Genomic DNA, 17,302 nt, shown 5'->3' with positions numbered 1-17,302 from the left:
ACCGCTCCGTAGTCGACCTTGTTCTAGCGAAACAACACAAGGTATATCAGCTATCATGAACAGGTTTCAGTTGCTTATTTTACGTCTTTGGTTGTTCATCATCCGCCGTAAATACAATGGTTCTGGCTGCCACAGTCTCCTTGGCCGGTGATTTCGGGAGAAGGGGCCGGTAGCTGCGCATTGGAGGCGATAGCTGATATAATCGATGCGTCATTGCAAGAGTGTCAGTGACTTTCATTTGGAGAGACTGGAAGAGGCAACAGCTTGGATGCTGGAGAGCCATTTAGGTTCCATAAACTCAGTCTTGTCCATGTCGAGTAGAGGTACATTATCAGGGTGGGAACCCGATGGGAACCCATCACCATCTCATTTTAATCAATTACCGGTCCACACGCCTTAAAGAAACAGTGTTTCTAGTACCGCTGCCACTGTGCTGCAATCCTCATTACTGTGAAACATCTGTTGTCAGCTTACCTGAGGGCTCATGTGAAAGAATCGTTCAATTGTAGTACCCTTTCAACGTCTAACTGCCATGTCACTAAAATGGAGCACGAGGTTTGGGATACTGCCAGGTTGCGCAAGCCTAGACAGGGAGTAATGTCACTCGAATGCGGTAGTCGGACATCGTGAGAACCGTCGTGCAGTCGGATTGCAGCTACAGCTTCTGTTTGTGATCTTCTGTTCTAGCAGACCAAGGAACTATCGCAGACAACGGCTGTCAAAATTCAGATTCTACAGTTAGTTGGCTGGAGTAGTTTGATGCGACAAAACGGCAAGTTCCGGTGTAGGCCTGCAGGCGGTTACGGGATGTACTCCCACGACGGTCCTCCTTATGTAAAGCTCAAAAGTAGTCGGCCGTTTTTGGCACTTGACACCAACTGCTCCCAAATAAATGTCACTGCAAACGAAACCAAGTCTCCCAACTCGGCTGAATTAGACTGAAAACCAAAAGCTTCTGAAAAGTTTGAACTTTACACATGTCTGCTTGTGGCGAGGATGTTTTCAGGAAGAGTCTGGCTTGGATGACAAATGACAAGTGCGTGTGAGCAACTCCGTAGCCTCTTTCGTCTATATTTTCGTTCCAGTTTGAGCACTCTCTCTACTCTCCAGACGAAATCATCCTGGTTTGTTCACATCAGAAGGAAGAAATGCCGATCTGACTGGGGCAAATTGAAAGTGCCTATCCTTGAACCTCGAATGTCTGACGTGTGAGGCAAACGCGCCAATACTACTCACATTGCACAAGCACATTGAACGCAGCTCTACTGGCGTTTCTCAGCTGACGGACACTTTCATCTGTTACTGACTTGGCCCAGTGCCGCAATGAACTATTAATCGTCCCCGGTTATGCATATCTGTGGCCGCGTTCGTGAGTACAATCATGTCGAGCAACCCGACAAACACTTGGAACCTGCCGCACCGTCACACGTCAGCCGAACGATCACTAAAGCAGTCGCATTGGTTTGGCCATGTGAGTTCGCCGATGGATGTCAGAAGCAAAACACTTTTGGGCCTATTGACCAACAGGTTTCGGCAGTTTCTCAAAGGGCTACATTCATTCCTGGGCTCTTGAAGGAAACTAGGTTGACCAGTTATGAGTGTATCACATTCATTTAGATGAAACAGACCAGCTAATCGGAGCAAATTCGGAATGCTGCTCATTTCGCAAGAAAGTATGTAATTCCTTCTGGAAGAAGCTCCCACCCCTGAGGACAAAGACCACTCGTGGCGTCATCTGGAATGAACTTCAAGATACGAGTGGTGCTTTTGCCACAACACACAAATATGAGCAAATAGACAGTCAAGCGATCGTGAGTCAGTATCACATACAGGAAAAAATTGCTGTTTGTCGCCGGCCTTTTCAAAGTCTCAACGGACCACTTTCATCTGAACGTCATGTAATGATCCACTCCATTCTGTCAGCTCATAGAATAAAACTGTAAGAAGCCCATTGAGGTTCTTAGTTTGATCGTAGAATTTCGTAGGCAGATACATATCTTCAGATTGAGAGGTGACACTAGAAGAGAGTATCATAGAGCGTCATGGAGGGTTGGACTTGAGCCGCGTGACACGTGAGATGCGTCTTTGATGTTAACCCCGCCACTGCATGGTGCATGCCTCCAAGCTCTCACACCTGACCGCGCAAATAACTTGAATTCACTGCTGTACAGGCAAGTGGTCTGAATTTCGTATCAGCAATCCAAACTGAACAGCAATTCGACAGCAAGTAATAAGGCGTGTTCGTGTACAAGTCAGAGCCTGATTTCTGTTGCGTTTTTGAAAAAGGCACTTAGGGTCATCCATTCGAATTACCAATATTCATTGTGTCAACGATTGCATTCAAAGTTTGAGACCGCACCTATGACCCTAGCACCCTAAGAGGAACCACAATGCCTTAAGGTGTGTCGATGCATTGCGATGTAAAATTCCCAGTTCTCTGACGTGTCATTCACAGAGAAAAATGACCCGTACAATAAGGTCATAAATAGTCTTCCCGATCTGGTGGCCGAAGTGATTTATCTCCGGTTCTTACCAACTAAAAGTTTTTTTCTGCGAAGAGAAACTCTCAAAGTGAACAGTGTACTCCCGTATGGTTACAATAAGCACCATCGATGATCTTTTCCAGATAAGCCCCGCCACCCAAAAAAGATTAGATAAAAGAGGATATGAAAGTTGTGCTTTTATTGAAGAGGGTGAAATTGGGATGTCATTAATAATCTGCATGAAAACGTTCGTTTTTCGGTACCTTTACCTCCAAACGAACTCACACGAGTAGCTGTTCACTGAGGATCGGTGATTGCCGCTTTACCGTTTATTCTGCATCTTGAAGTTTTTACGGCGATATTTCAGCGTCTCATCGATCTCGACGTGTAGACCTAGGCCGCCGATAACTTTTGGAGTCTGCGAAAGCTGCCAGGCGGAAACCCCGTGGAGGAAGCTTCTCCAGTCAACAGCGGTCGTGTGGCTATCAGATAATTCCTCTGAGCAAAATTGGATTTTTGCCGAATTTTCGGACTAGCAATAAATGAATAGAATTACTGTTGTGACTTGCCAACGGTAGTGCAACTCTGTATCGGTCCCTTGGCTTCCTGCTCCGCCCACTATGGTATGTCGAAAGGCACGATAGCTCTACCCAGCCCCTTGTGGAGATAAACGAAAATTATTGCGACTGTATTTATAGGGTAGTCACACTGTTCCACAAGGTCGCGCCAGAATCTCCGTGAGGGGGCGAGAAGCGTCAAAGGTGCTTGACTCGGATTGGCCGGCATTCTGACCAATCAAGGCATGCCTTCGTTTGGCCCGTGCCCTGCACGTGAAACATTCGTGGTGTTTGGTTATTAGGGACGGCTGTCCTCCGTACAATTACTGTCCTAAACTCCATCCTAGACCGCTCCAGCCAAGTTCCCTTTCGAAGACCAATCTCTTGCCGACACTGTCGGGCATTACACCTCCACCTGTCAGAAACGATTGAAAGTATCATTTGGTGGCCATTGTTGCATAAACGTTGCTGACGGTTCACTCCGTGGCTTTGCAAAAAACGCATTGCCGTCTTCTTGTCATGAACGGGAGTTGAAAGCGTCAGAAAGCTCATTTAAGATTTTACGTCCGAATGGAGAAAATGTTTGCACAAAATGCGCCCAGATGTGGATAAGGAATTGTTTTCATCAAAAATAGGCCATGGTTGTGTGTGTACATTAAATTGGAGCTGGTAAAAAGTGGTGGAACTTAACTTTTCGCTTGCTTTGTGGCGGGGCTTATCTGTAAAAGATCCCTATCGCCAGGCCACCCAGATTGCCTTTTAACTCATCACCAAACATTGACGGCTTTCGTTCATGCTTCCATAAAACAACCTCCGGATTGGCCGGGTCCGTTTCATATGTATTCTAATCAGCTACGGGGACCTCCCAATTTTCATGTGATTCAAACGAGGAGGACAATCTTTAGCACTCCTAAATCTCAAATGTCAAATAAATTTGCTACATATATTCGAATTATATGTAATCCGCTCGAGTCTAATCGTCAAAAAATTTCATTTTGGAATTTTATTTATCATCCTGATTTGCTAACAACTCATTTCGAATTATTTTCTACAAGTCCATATATTGTCTATCCGGTACGGGTCACCAGGATTCACTGACTGTCTTGTAATTGACACAAATGAACCAGGTTTTTAAAATGCCGAGAGCGTAATCTCACGCATGCGCGTCACTCACTCACTTACAACTGTGACCTTGGAGAATGACTCATCATATTTGTTAATGTAGCGCACGTCGAGTACTGCTCAATAACAGCTATTGATTGGATTAGTCAAGAGTCCTCATAAACATGATATTTTCAGAGGACGATGAGTATCAAATCGAAATTGACCATAAACTTGATAAACATCGGCTTTGAATAAGAAGTGTGGAAAACCTGATTGATCTCTGTTCGCTGAGTTCGTAGTAAATCAAAGGAAAGCTGATGGTCCTAATAACGCTGGCCACATGACCGACGATTAGTTACGATTACTTCAGGGTGACATCCTAACCACTGTTGGTAACTGCTTAAAATTAACCCTTTGGGTTTGTCTAAAGCTCCTAAATCCTGCACATACATCTGTGTTAGTAGTTGTACCCTCAAATCTTGGGCTATTTGCCTCAGGGGCACCAGTATACCGATGTTAGCAGCAACATACTGAACGTCAGTCTGACGTCGGCACACCGATTTCCTATAGGTCGCAATGTTCCAAGTTCGTGCCGCTGAAATGCCTCCAGCTTGCATGATACCTCTATTCATTGAGTACGATCGTGACAACAAAATGATAACAGCTTATTCCTGAAATGCACGATTCCCAGCTCATTTTGGTGTTAGCGAGCCCCATTTGACAACCCTATGGCTATCCGTACCCTAGGTTGTGGTCGACTGCATTGGAATTTATTCGAAAAGTCCAACTACTTTACAGTCATCCTAATAAAATAAACATCTGGGCAGCATCATCAGCTTTAAACAATCATCCGAAGCTACATCACTGACGCATACTGATGTGCGATCAATCTATAAATAGCTCGAGGAAGAATACTTTGACAAGTTGAGTGAAACTTCTGAGACGTCATCACCCACTTGACCAACACTTGACCACGTGATCTGTTTTCCTGATTGAAGCATGAGCGCACCATATCCTGTATAAGCGAGAGCGAATAACACTGCTAATCAGCTGCTCGATACCGAACGGATAAGTGTTCAACCAATGGCTGGAAGGCCGCGGCTTTCAGATACCTTGGACTATGGTGTATTGCTAATCATTTCCAAAAAGTACGAAACACTGATTGAACTAAATCTAATTGGCACATTGAAGACCCGTCATTTCGTTACGGCTTAGCAAATGAGCCTGCAGGTTTCGCAATGCACGGTTCAAGTATACAGACCGTAGACTCTAAATGGGCGGGTGCTGTGTCGACTGACCTTATGAGAACGTGTGAATTTCATGTGCATAAGTATAGCGTACCCGATAGGCTACCTGATACAGTGTCTATCAAGGTAGTAAGACATCGGTTCTTACAGTCTACTTCCAACAGTGTTCAGACCACGTGTCTTCGCGTTTGCGGGAGTCTTTATACAACTTGAGCAGTGAGTCGAATATATCTGGCAAACCAAAAGCCGTTCCTTTTTATGTTATGTAGCTTGATCAACAAAGTGTTATTCGTAATTCATCTACTTTCATCGCACTATTCAAAGTCGTGAAATAGCATAACAAATGCAACTATGAACTGATGACTAGCCTGTCGGTGCACTTTGGAGTTTTATTACAAACTCATGACTTTATCTGGTGGGATCAAACTCCTAGGGCCATCCAACACATTTTCTATTGTAGGATGGACACATTCCGCGGCAAACAGATTACTGGAGGTGCTCCGAATTTGAAAAAAAAACTCGAAAAAGCAGACGAATTATTCGATTTTATCAAAGTGACAAACAGCGCGTCATCGTCATCATCATTGTCAGCTATAATAACCACGTACTTGTCGTACAGTGGTTGTAGCTGCCACAGTTTCGTTCATCAATGATTCGGGGAGGTGGGGTAGGTAGCTGCGCATTGGAGGCGGGAGCTGATAAATAAGTGCATAAATACAGCACTACAGGTGGACTGTTAAGTGAGTGAGAAGGGGGCTCTGCATTGGAGACAACAGCTTGGATGTGTGAGCGCCACTGAGGGCGCGACTGGGCCATGTCTGACAATGTCTCTAACCCTTGATATGGCCCGTCTTGGGGTCCCCATCCAGAGAGACAACAATGACCGGGCCCGTCTCGGGATCCCCATCCAGGGAGATGGCAATGACCGGCGCAGCTGAGTCTGTTGATGATGGCTTTTAACCTTCGCTGCTAAATAGCACGTATGGTTCAATAATTGCTGGGCGCAGCTGAGTCTGTTGGTAATGGCTTTTAACCTTCGCTGCCAAATAGCACGTATGGTTCAATAATTGCTCCATGTCAAAATTTTCCTTTATTTTCAGATCAGAAGTTGATCAGGACGTCCAAACTTCTCATCTTTTTGGTGATGCTTCACCCAAATATATGTGACAGGTTCTACCGAAGTTTGGGGAATTCGTTATTTGTATGCTATGTTTTGTTCTTATATTATGCGTAATGAAATCAAAAATGGATTTTCTGTCAGTTGGACCCTGTGTATTGTATGAGCTGGAGGTTGTGAGATTGAAGAACAAGTGTTATCTGATAAACCGATCCAAACTTTCTAACAAATTCGTAACCGTCCGGTTTCGTTTCGAATATGGTACGAACTATGTTGCATTCAATCTCTAGATAACTTACCAGACAAACCAATGTATTTAGCATATGAGTCGCTGAATGATATTCAAGATGAAAGAAGTCAAATTTTGTCGCAGTACATGAGTTTTCTGTTCCCAGGAGCATAGCTTGATCAGTGATCCAGAAACTTTTGCTTTGGAGTTTGAAAATGTCCATGTTGTGAAATGCACTGACCGTTCTGCTGGTTACAAGAAGAAACAGATTCCACTGTGAATTTTGAAAACCCGCCATTCAACAAACGCAGTGGGCATTTCAACTGAATTTGGTAGACCACTTTATGATAGGATTCATGTGCAGAGGGCCTCACACACCGGAAACTGAGGCAACTTCTTGCGTTGAAAGGCCTACCTTCACTGGATGACTGATAACGCTATTCAAAGGTGATGCGAGTTTTAGGGAAAAATAAGTATATACGTAATGCACTACTCATGAGGTTGCTGAAAATGGGCTCATCAGGTAGGTGCAGTCCCCGAGTTTCCGTCAACCTTATGTTCTACTTGAACCCAAATTACACGAAATTAGCGAAATACACTCATCTGCAAACAAATTTGGTTTTTCCACCGGGAACCCAGATGAACCTGTCGTTTCTGATGTTTCCAGACAATTGAACCAGGCCGCCTTATGCTTTAGTTGGTAAGATATTAGATGTTATATCTGCTGATTCATCGACCTGTGGTATCTGCTGCTAACCCGTTCCAGTGCCTAGTGCCGGAGAAAGAAGTCTCACAGAAGAGAACACAACCGCTATGTTCGGAACAAGCGAGTGCGAGAGCAAAAGTTACAATGACCCCACGCTATTTAAAGGGGACTTTCTGACATTGATCCAGACTGTCTGATAGGCGTTAGTGAACATCCATCAACATTGATCGTGCCTCTATTAAATGCCTGAACGCAGATCACATTCGGTCGTGCTTCTGTGGCGTTCATGAACACTCGTCAGGTTTTGCTGAATTGATTGAATGATTGACTGGCCTGAATGCTTGCCGGCTTTCCTGTTGAGTTTTTGGTGGAGTAGTAGGTTACGGGCGTTCTGAGGATGAGTTCAGGCATCTGACCTTCCTGATATTAGAGATATCGCGATGCATGTACATACGTAATGCAGTACTCATGAGGCGGCCTGGTGCAGAACACTCAGTTGCCTGGAAGCAAAAGGTTCAGCTGGGTTCCAGGAAAAAGATGTAATTGCAAGATGGGCAAAAACTCTTCGGGCAGTAGTCACTTTAGCAGGATAGCTCTGGTCCTCATGCTACACAATGGACTAACAGCTTTTTAAAAATTCGGGTTAGTTGTATGCGTGCTTAGACAAAAACCCACACTGATCTACATTTTGAACGTTTCAAAATGGTCCAACAGTGGGATTCAGAAACGAACAAAGGTACAAAACCCATAGCATATATAAGGTTCGCTGTTGGCAAAAACGAGTGTTTCGCGTCAACAAACTGGAGATCCCTGCCAATGAGAGGGACCTTCATATGTCATTCGTAGTTTTGTCACCCTCCGGTTCGCGCAAAAAAATACATTCAGCATGCAATCACAAGGTCTTTGTTAGGCCACAATGCTCTCTTCTATGTAGAGGTAGATTTGCTTATTACAGGTGTCCGTCATTGTAGGTGGGGTAGCTATTAAATTGAGGCTGTTTTTCTACTCTCATGAATGGCATAATCTGCTGATAAATACTACTTATATCGGTGGATGCCAATGGGACAGTTTCAACGTGGATGCATGCAGGACCCTCTTAGTAGCTGACCACAGACGGCTGACTATTTCATTTCTACTTACAGTAGAAAAGATTCATTTTGCCCTCAATTTCCCCGTTCATTTCTAACATACACTTGATGATCCATGATGACACAGAACGCTAAACCCTATTTTCTGCCCGATCCGCTTCGAACCACAAACGAATTGGGAAACCCCCTGGGTACTAACGCGGAAATGATAAAATTAGGGAAGTTCTGAGCCTGATATCCACGTTCCAATGGATTCAGCGATTGTCTGAGGCGATTTCCTGAGACTGGGCAAACAGTAAATCAAGTTTTCTTTATGATGGAGATCTACTACGACTGGTTTTCGGTAAATTCTATTCGCCTTCATTTGATGAGGTGTTGAGGTCAGGTGTCGCAGAGGTCAGGTTCTAGGTTTCTGTCATCGTTTTGCACATCTACAATGCAGTAAGTTCCCAGCTAATAAGTGGTTTATGGTTTAGGTCACTGAGGAAACGTAGAATGAAAAAACAAATACAAGGTCACTGTTGCTGCTTCAAATCAATTTTCAAAATCTCACTTGATCTAGTAGCCATTCGTACTGGCAATTAACCCCGTAACTTATTTACTGACTCGTCCTTCGGAACACCCTATAAGTTTTACCTTATTTCAGAATGCATCACCACGAATTTGCGATACTACTATTCAAAACCAAGTGTGACTTGCCACCTTGGGTTCAAGTAGATCATAAGGTTGACGGAAACTCGTGGACTGTGCCTACATGATGAGCCCCAAGAAGGGCGGAACCGGTCGTGGGCTGTCGAAGAGTTTTCAGCAACCCTGTGAGTAGTTTCCTCTATGAAGATATACTGCGATATTTCGAATATCGTGCCAACTGAATCATGAGGCGGCTTGTGTGCAGCACATTCAGTTGGAGGACATCATAAACGAGAGATTCAATTGAGTCTCCCGTGAAAACCAAATTGATCAGACCACAAGAATTTTATTTCGTATGTTTACCTTTGTTTTCCTTGTGCGTCGGTCATGAAAAAAAAACAATCAAACGTGATGACTTATGAGTTTCTTTGGGTTGACCTAAGCACATCTAGTTTCTACTCATAGGGTTGCTGAAAATCCGTCGACAGCCCACGACCGGCTTCGCCCTTTTTAGTTGCAAATGAGTGTATAGTCGATAATTTCGTGCAATTTGGTTTCAAGTAGAACATTAGGTTGACGGAAACCCGGGGACTGCGCCTACCTGATGAGTCCCAAAAAAGGGCGAAACCGGTCGTGGGCCGTCGGCGGATTTTCAGCAACCTTGTGAGTAGTACATTACAAAGATATACGTGTATCGCGATATTTCAAATATCGTAGCGACTGAAACATGAGGCGGCCTGGTGCAGCACATTCACTTACCTGAGAAAATCACAAACGAGAGATTCAGCTGGGTTCCAGGTGAGGTTCTCAAAAAAAACAAATTAGTTTGCAAATGAGTGTATATTCACATCTAGTTTCCTTCGGTCATGTAACTCCTTTTCGATCTTGTTCATTTCAGGCCCAGATTCCCTCCTGCAAAGTTTTTGGAGCTACGTTATCATTGTAGTTACATTGTGCGCGGTCACGGTTGCCATTCTTCTATGCCTGATTTTCGGAAGAGGCTCGCAAAATATCAAACGACTGAGAATAAAAAGTGGCTACATGGAGACGGATAGCCTGTCAGACGACGGTCATCCAGTAGACGTGGTGCTTAAATGGCGAAAAATTGATGAAAATCGCTTCAGCCGGTTGGACGGACAGATATGAGAACTTCAGATGCTTTATTTCGCTGGTCTGGATATCAGAAAATGTTTTTCAATAAATTCTTTGTGTGCGTATTTGCAGTATATTTTGAATTTCTCTCACTTCAAAGATCCTTCGTTGCTCAAAAAGGGTTATTCTGGTTAATCTACGTCAAAGCGGGGAGGCAGTGGACTCGAGTTTCCTTCGTACTAGGACTTTTTGGTTGAGTGTATATCCGGGCGAGATGGTCCAAGTGGTTATAGCGCCAATCTACTGGCCGGAAGGTCCGTGGTTTGAACCCAACCTCTGCCTCTCGACTTCCCCTGTCTAGGCTTGGGCTACCTGGCAGTATCCCAGTCCTCGTGCAGCCTTCGGGTGGCATGGCAGCTAGGCATGGAAAGGGTGCTACAGCTGAACGATTTCGATATTTTTCGATATCCTGGGCCGTGCACAGATCTCAAACCAATACAGTTGTCACATGAGTTCACATGTCTGTCATTTTACCATGAATTTAGAATGTGTTAAGGAACAACTTGTTCAGACTCCCGATACGGAACTTTGAGTGACGCGTAGGTTCGACCATCCCGAATATCAAACGGAAGAATTGGGTTCGTAGTTCTACGGTACTACTTACACAAGTGCAAGCAAATGTGTACAACAAGCCACTCCGATGACAGTCTCGCGATTCGGACTGGCGGTGCGATCACATGGAACTCATGAGAAAACAAGTCAAGGTTGGCTCGGGCAAACGGGACACGAGCGCTCATGGGTAGGCCAGTAGGATAGCTGCGCACATTCATACACAGCCACACTTTCAATACACAAGTATCGGATGCGATATCCTTTGTGGCAAGGTGAGTGGCTCGCACAGATAAGCAAAATAAGTGGAGATCCAAAAGTACATAAGCGAAGGAACTATCGTGAGGTCAAGTTAGTTTCAGTACAACTCGTGTTCAGGGAAGTCTCTGTCAGAATCATAAACCACATCAAACAGAAGAGGAAGGTTCACTGTTCAAAACTCTATGCAGTCCAGCAAATCGTAAAGTCTTGTTTCAATATGCAGTGACTTTTGGGAGTTTTAGGGGAACCAACCGGTAAAATGTGGTCGGTGTTGCTTGAAAAAGTGGAAGGTGTAGCTTTTGTATTTCACTCTTCGTCGAAGAACAACGACAAATTTCCACCAAACACGGCTTAGCAACACACGACCAGCGTAGTGGATCTGAGATTGTTCATGACCGGAACACCACCATTGGCTGTACGGAGCGAACAAGTGGACGACCATATTTGGCCATTTAGTCATCCTATATGTTTACGCAGACGCTCTGTATGTTTTGTCCTGACAATGCACCCATGTCCCGAGTCCTCTGTCTTCTCCCTATCGCGTAGTCTGGTAGGATCAGTGCAGGCGTAACCCATAGACGGCCACCCGCGATACAACACCCACCTTCTAGCTTTATGTATGGTGTACTGGCCACGGTCTTCATCGAGCAGACCACAGGGCCCCATGGGATTTCAGCCAAAACTGTCATGTACAAAAAGGTTACCGCTTTGAAGGAAACGCTGTTTCCACAGTTTGATGTTTCTTCACCTCTAGCTGCGAACAAACATGGGTTACGATTTGGGTGACACGATGGAGATTGATAAAATACTCAATATCCTACCCATTAGACGCACATAAAACATTTTCATGTAGTGTGGCACCCTGAATATGTTTGCGACACAAATGAACTGGTTTTTAACGCCCACTCATTTTCCGGACGAACGCTGGAAAGTCTCCAAAACCGCGATGTTCAGATAGCCTGTGGAGAAAACCTTGTCGATCTGGGATATGCTGACACCATCGTTCTCATCCTCGAAGAGGACAAGGCACGAGTGTTTTTGAATGAACTGACCAAAGTCATCCCGTCCTTTGGTATGCACTTTGCATCCACAAAGTGTAAGGTCATGCTCGTGGACGTGCAGTCACCGAACATGCCACTTACAACCGAGGGAGAGTCACTGGAAATTGTGGAGCGTTTTACGTACCTTGGAGGTTGTATTAGTTCCAACTCTAGCGTGGTGGATGAGGTCAATACTGAGGTCAATCTGCAAGGCTCGGGTCGCGTTTGCTTATTCGAGATGCCTATGACGTCAAGGTGTTGTATCCCTGAATCTCAAGGGACGTGTGTATCAAGTTACGGTGCGGGCTGTTTTGTTGTATGGCTGTCAAAATTGGCCTGTTCGAGCAGTGAAACTGAGACGTCTCATGTGTTCGACAATCGTCATCTCAGAACCATAGCTCGTGTGGGTTGGCGTCGGTGTATCCATAACGAGGCAATTAGAAAGCCAGAAGTTAAGCCCCACCACATTTCGTCAGCTCCAATGTAATGTACGCAGAAACCTTGACCCTATTTTTGATGGAAACAATTCCTTATCCGCATCTGGGCTCGTTTCGTACAAACATTTTCTCCGTTCGGACCTAAAACCTTAAATGAACTCTCGTTCATGACAAGGAGACGGCAATACGTTTTCCCCCAAGCCACTGAGTGATCCATCAGCAAATTGTAATCAACAATGGCTACCAAATAACACTTTCAACTGTTTCCGACAGGTGGTGTAATGCCCTACAATGCGAGCAAGAGATTGGTCTCCGAAAGGGAACTTGGCTGGAATGGTCTAGGATGAAATTTAGGACAGTAATTCTATTCATTTATTGCCGGTCCAAAAATTTGGCAAAAATCAAATTCTGTTCAGAGGAATTACCTATTAGCCACACGACCGCTGTTGACTGGGCAAACTTTGTTCGGGAAGTTTATGCCTGGTGGCTTTTGCAGACTCCAACAGTTATCGGCGGCGACGTCGAGGTCGATGCGACGCTAAAATCTCGCCGTAAAATCCACAAGATGCAGAATAAACGCCAACGTGGCACACACCGATCCTTAGTGAACAGCTACTTGTGTGAGTTCGTTTGGAGGCAAAGGTATCGAAAAACGGACCTTTTCATGCAACTTATTAATGATCTTGTCAATAAAGACTAAAAGTACCAATTTCATATCCTCTTTTTCTAATCTTTTTTTGGGTGGCGGGGGTTCATTTTTTGCCGCTGCGTATCTGGAAATGATCCCTTGCCTCGACACGGGAGCGGATTCAGTGGTCACCTGGTGTGGAACACTTGTAAACTCTGATTACAAATTCCACCATCTCTTCAGTTCCCCATGGTTACCTCAGATATGCCTATGAGATATTCATACAGGATGCATAACATAATAGCATTTAGGACGCATAACATAATAGCATTTAAGAATGCTAGCAAAGTTGAACTTCAAGTTTTTCCTCTGCAGCTGCCTTCCTCTCCAAGTTATATAAACCAGCATCGGCAAAAAATGATCAGTACATACACCACGTTAAGCCAAATTCTGGTAAATGCAAGTTGATCAAAACAAATTACCCTCTGACTGGAAAAGCACATCAGTTTCTAACAGTTTATCGTCAAGTAGTAAAATTACACAGAAGACAAAAAGTCTGCACACCACATCCTCCACAAGCTGAATGAGGTCACATGCCGTCATAACAAGAATGGGGTTTTAACTGAAGCATGCTGGAGCATCTTGGATTGTTCTGCAAGGGTGAAACAATCAAACGGTCTAGTTTGATGGATTTTTTCCTTCGCTGTTTTCAAACTACTGTCCTGAAATCTTGAGCTGTGAACTCAGTTTTTTCGCTCACCCAAACCGCTCGTCTTCTCGTCACCCACCCAAATTTGCACTGATGATGTCTCCATGAGTGGCGACGGAACGTTTGTGGAGAGATTGCCATCCTCTGTAAACAGATCAACTACCAAATGATCAACTGACACACCTAAACTACTATTATTTTGCCCAAATGCGCACTGATGATGTCTCCATGACTGGTGACGAAACGTTTGTGGGAACACTGCCATTTTCCGTGAACAGATCGACCAACAGTTGATCAGCTAACACCCCAAGCTACCAATATTTCAATAATTTGCGTCGCCTCATTCACATCTCATTCAACAACCCTGTGTGTTCTTGATTCACTGGTTTTAGGTCTCCTGATAACGCCCCCATCAGAAGACGTGAGGTCACGTGCAGCCAAAAACGAACTAGCGTGCGTCAAGATAAGGGCCCGTCATGTGTGGCTGCATACTTTTCTTGGGCTGTACCTTTGATTGTCACACCTACCACAGTAAACTGTTAGGCAGGCTCCAGTTTTGCTACAATTCACACAACTTTTACAAAGGTGTTAGATTTCTTGCTTATGAATGTCGTTCTCTAGCTCAGTTTCACTGTCACTGTGCGTGACTTAAAGAGATGTCCTCGTCACCATTGTGTTTTCTGAGAATCACTTTTTCCAAAGCTACGCTCAGTGTACAGGTGCGTCCGCTAAAAAGCAGATTGGACAACCAATGTTCGCTATAGGGTTCTTTCTGCACAATCAGGCGCGAGTGCTCAAACTTCGATTGCCGTTACACATCAGTGTAACCCACTGAAGACCTCCTAGATTGTATATAGTTTCAGCATGTGACACACGTGACTTGCAGCGATCCGGTGGCAGTTAGGCGCTTGAAACATGTGTCCCGATTTTACTCAAGCTCTAAATCCAGAACAGGGATCCGCGACTAAGCCTTGATAAACTGAAATTGATAGAACAGCTGGGGACATGTGCGTGACAAGTGAAGAGACTTGGACCATCCTGTGTGTGATGAACGAGGTCCGTTACAACCTTGCAAGTCCGTGTTTGTCTATTTGGAAAGAAAGTAGCTTGTAAATTTTGTCATTTACGTCCGGCCACCTACATGAAGTGTTTGCAATATATAGTGACGTGATCCAGGCGGACTTATTACACAAGCGTAACAGAGGTTGCCACCGTTTGTGACACGTGGTGGTTACGAACTACAATGCAAACGGTAGAAGCGTATTTCATACCTTAATTACAGCGAGTCAGAGGCTGTAGAACGCTTGGTTCTTCTAATGTCTCGTGTTAGCCGTGCTTGAAGGAATGTTGTGGAAGAACAAGTCTCAACTCAATAGTTTTGGGTCTGACATAGAGGGATCATCAGGATCTGTAGATGAGGAAATCTCAGTCAGCTGGTCAAAGCGGATGCTTCACTGTGGGAATGCGGATGAAGCTGAAGTTTAGGCAGGAATCGGGAATGTTGGACTTGACTTCGGGCACAATGGATGTCCAACCGAGTAGATGGGCTAACCGTGCACAGAAAACACGCATTTACTAACAGGATCGAGTCCACAAAGAGATGAACCGGTGACTAACCTGCCTCTTCCCAGTCTGTTGGCATGTGTGGGAGCTATTCTCAATCGGAATGGACAACTGGGGGCCAAATATGGATGCCCCATCTGTATCCTATCGGTCCGTTGGCAAACCGTGCGATAGACATTGGATATCTAGGTCACGAGGATCTTTCAAAAAGCGCTAAGATTGTTCATCTTACCAAAAGCTTACTAACCTCTGTCTTACCGACATTTCGTACCTTCCGAAGACGACCACAGTCAGTCCAGGCTTCACTTGGTTACACTGACTAGGTGGCCGCTGCCACACAAAGAGGGAACTTGATCCGTTCCAGACCTAGAGGCTAGCCTGGTCATCAGGCCTCTCCACGGATCAATGCATTGTCAGACATTTGTGAGACGATCATCTTTTGCGGTCTGACAGGATCTAACAACTGTAGTGGGTTTTCTGAATTTACCGGGCTTTGTGGGGGTCACGTGACAGCACTGAATCTCCAGCACGACTCCGGCTGAACTGTAGTCGGTTCTTTCCACCACTCGCTGCGTAGTTGAAGCTCCTAACTCTTCACAGATTGTGCGGACGTCCTGGGGAAGACCTGGTACAACTTTGCCGCAAAGCTGGTGCCGGGAAGGTTTAAATGACATGTATGAAGTGCGATACGATAACCGCTCGCTGCAAAGGGGGCAAATGAGACCTCAGAAGATACGAACAACAGGGTTTCCATGTAACCCATACATCATAAAAAGCATACTATTGTGTAGCTTTCAGATGCAAACGCTTGTAACGTATACGATTCCATGTAGACCATGGGTGTTTGTGAAAGCAGGGATCGGATGTGTCCGGTCTCTGACTACGTCAGCAACATTTCCAAAATAAATTTTGGATGATCTCTAAAAAGGCACATTTTTCATTTTGGTAAGCTAATTTTCCACCATGCCAGTCGGGATGGATAGAGAGGTGATCCTTTTCCCTTCAATATGGTGCTGGAGTAGCAAGCACACTGCGATGCAGCCTGAAGAAATGAGGCCCACGAATAATGTTTCATTCCCAGTGCGCGATCACGATGTCTTTTGTTTACTTCAAATCGCATGGAAACAGTCCGTTTCACCACTGTAGCGGACTAGGAGCTTATCAGCGTGTTCGGATAAATTGACAAGCAAAGTAACCAATACAAAATCACAAAATCACAATAGGAAAGGAATGAGTAGTCAAATGGGGACTCACGAATGTGTAGATCCAATAGTCCTCTACACCGCTCCAAATGCAGTAACTGACTGTGAAAGGAAATATTCACTTGTCGAAATTTCCCACAGATGGTTCCGCGTGCGTGATATATTCCACGGTAGGAAAATTATTCACGGCTAAAAAAAATGTCACAGGGATTTATTGTGACGTTTAACAGTTGACACAAACACAGAGATTTAGTCCCACTGGTTCAACAGTCAACAAACAGTTCAACGGGCGTAAATACAGTCGTTCAGCAAGAAGTCAGCAGGTCGCGCCGGAAAATTGTGTATTCGTAACATTAAAACAAACGTCATGATACAATGTGAACGACAGTTACAAAGTGTGGTTCAAGTTCAGGAAGAATGGTAAATGTGACAACGGATTACAGACACTACAGTACTCCCCCCCTAGAGCGTCAGGGATAATAAAAGGGAATGACGCTCGATAATGTGACAAAACTCAAGGGGTGTAGTCTGCGAAGCGAACAGGAGTCTTGCAGGTTCGACCAACACGTGTTTGCTTCAGGATAGGTAACGGGTGATCGT

The 17,302-nt window shown here is 44.7% G+C and overlaps 1 protein-coding gene across 1 annotated transcript in view; it reads left to right on the top strand.

Moving 5' to 3' along the window:
* Window positions 1-15,422, top strand: part of T265_05131 (hypothetical protein) — a gene marked incomplete at both ends in the record, with an annotated part of 48,465 nt that extends 33,043 nt beyond the window's left edge. The window contains one exon of the mRNA XM_009170055.1: window positions 15,268-15,422. Coding sequence (XP_009168319.1) covers window positions 15,268-15,422 — 155 coding nt within the window. The remainder of the gene's footprint in view (window positions 1-15,267) is intronic.
* Between the last annotated feature and the right edge of the window lie 1,880 nt (window positions 15,423-17,302).

Source organism: Opisthorchis viverrini, assembly GCF_000715545.1.
Source record: "Opisthorchis viverrini unplaced genomic scaffold opera_v5_96, whole genome shotgun sequence".
Classification (NCBI taxonomy): domain Eukaryota; kingdom Metazoa; phylum Platyhelminthes; class Trematoda; order Opisthorchiida; family Opisthorchiidae; genus Opisthorchis; species Opisthorchis viverrini.
The sequence above is the reverse complement of the archived record's forward strand: the minus strand, read 5'-3'. Positions and strand labels throughout refer to the sequence as shown.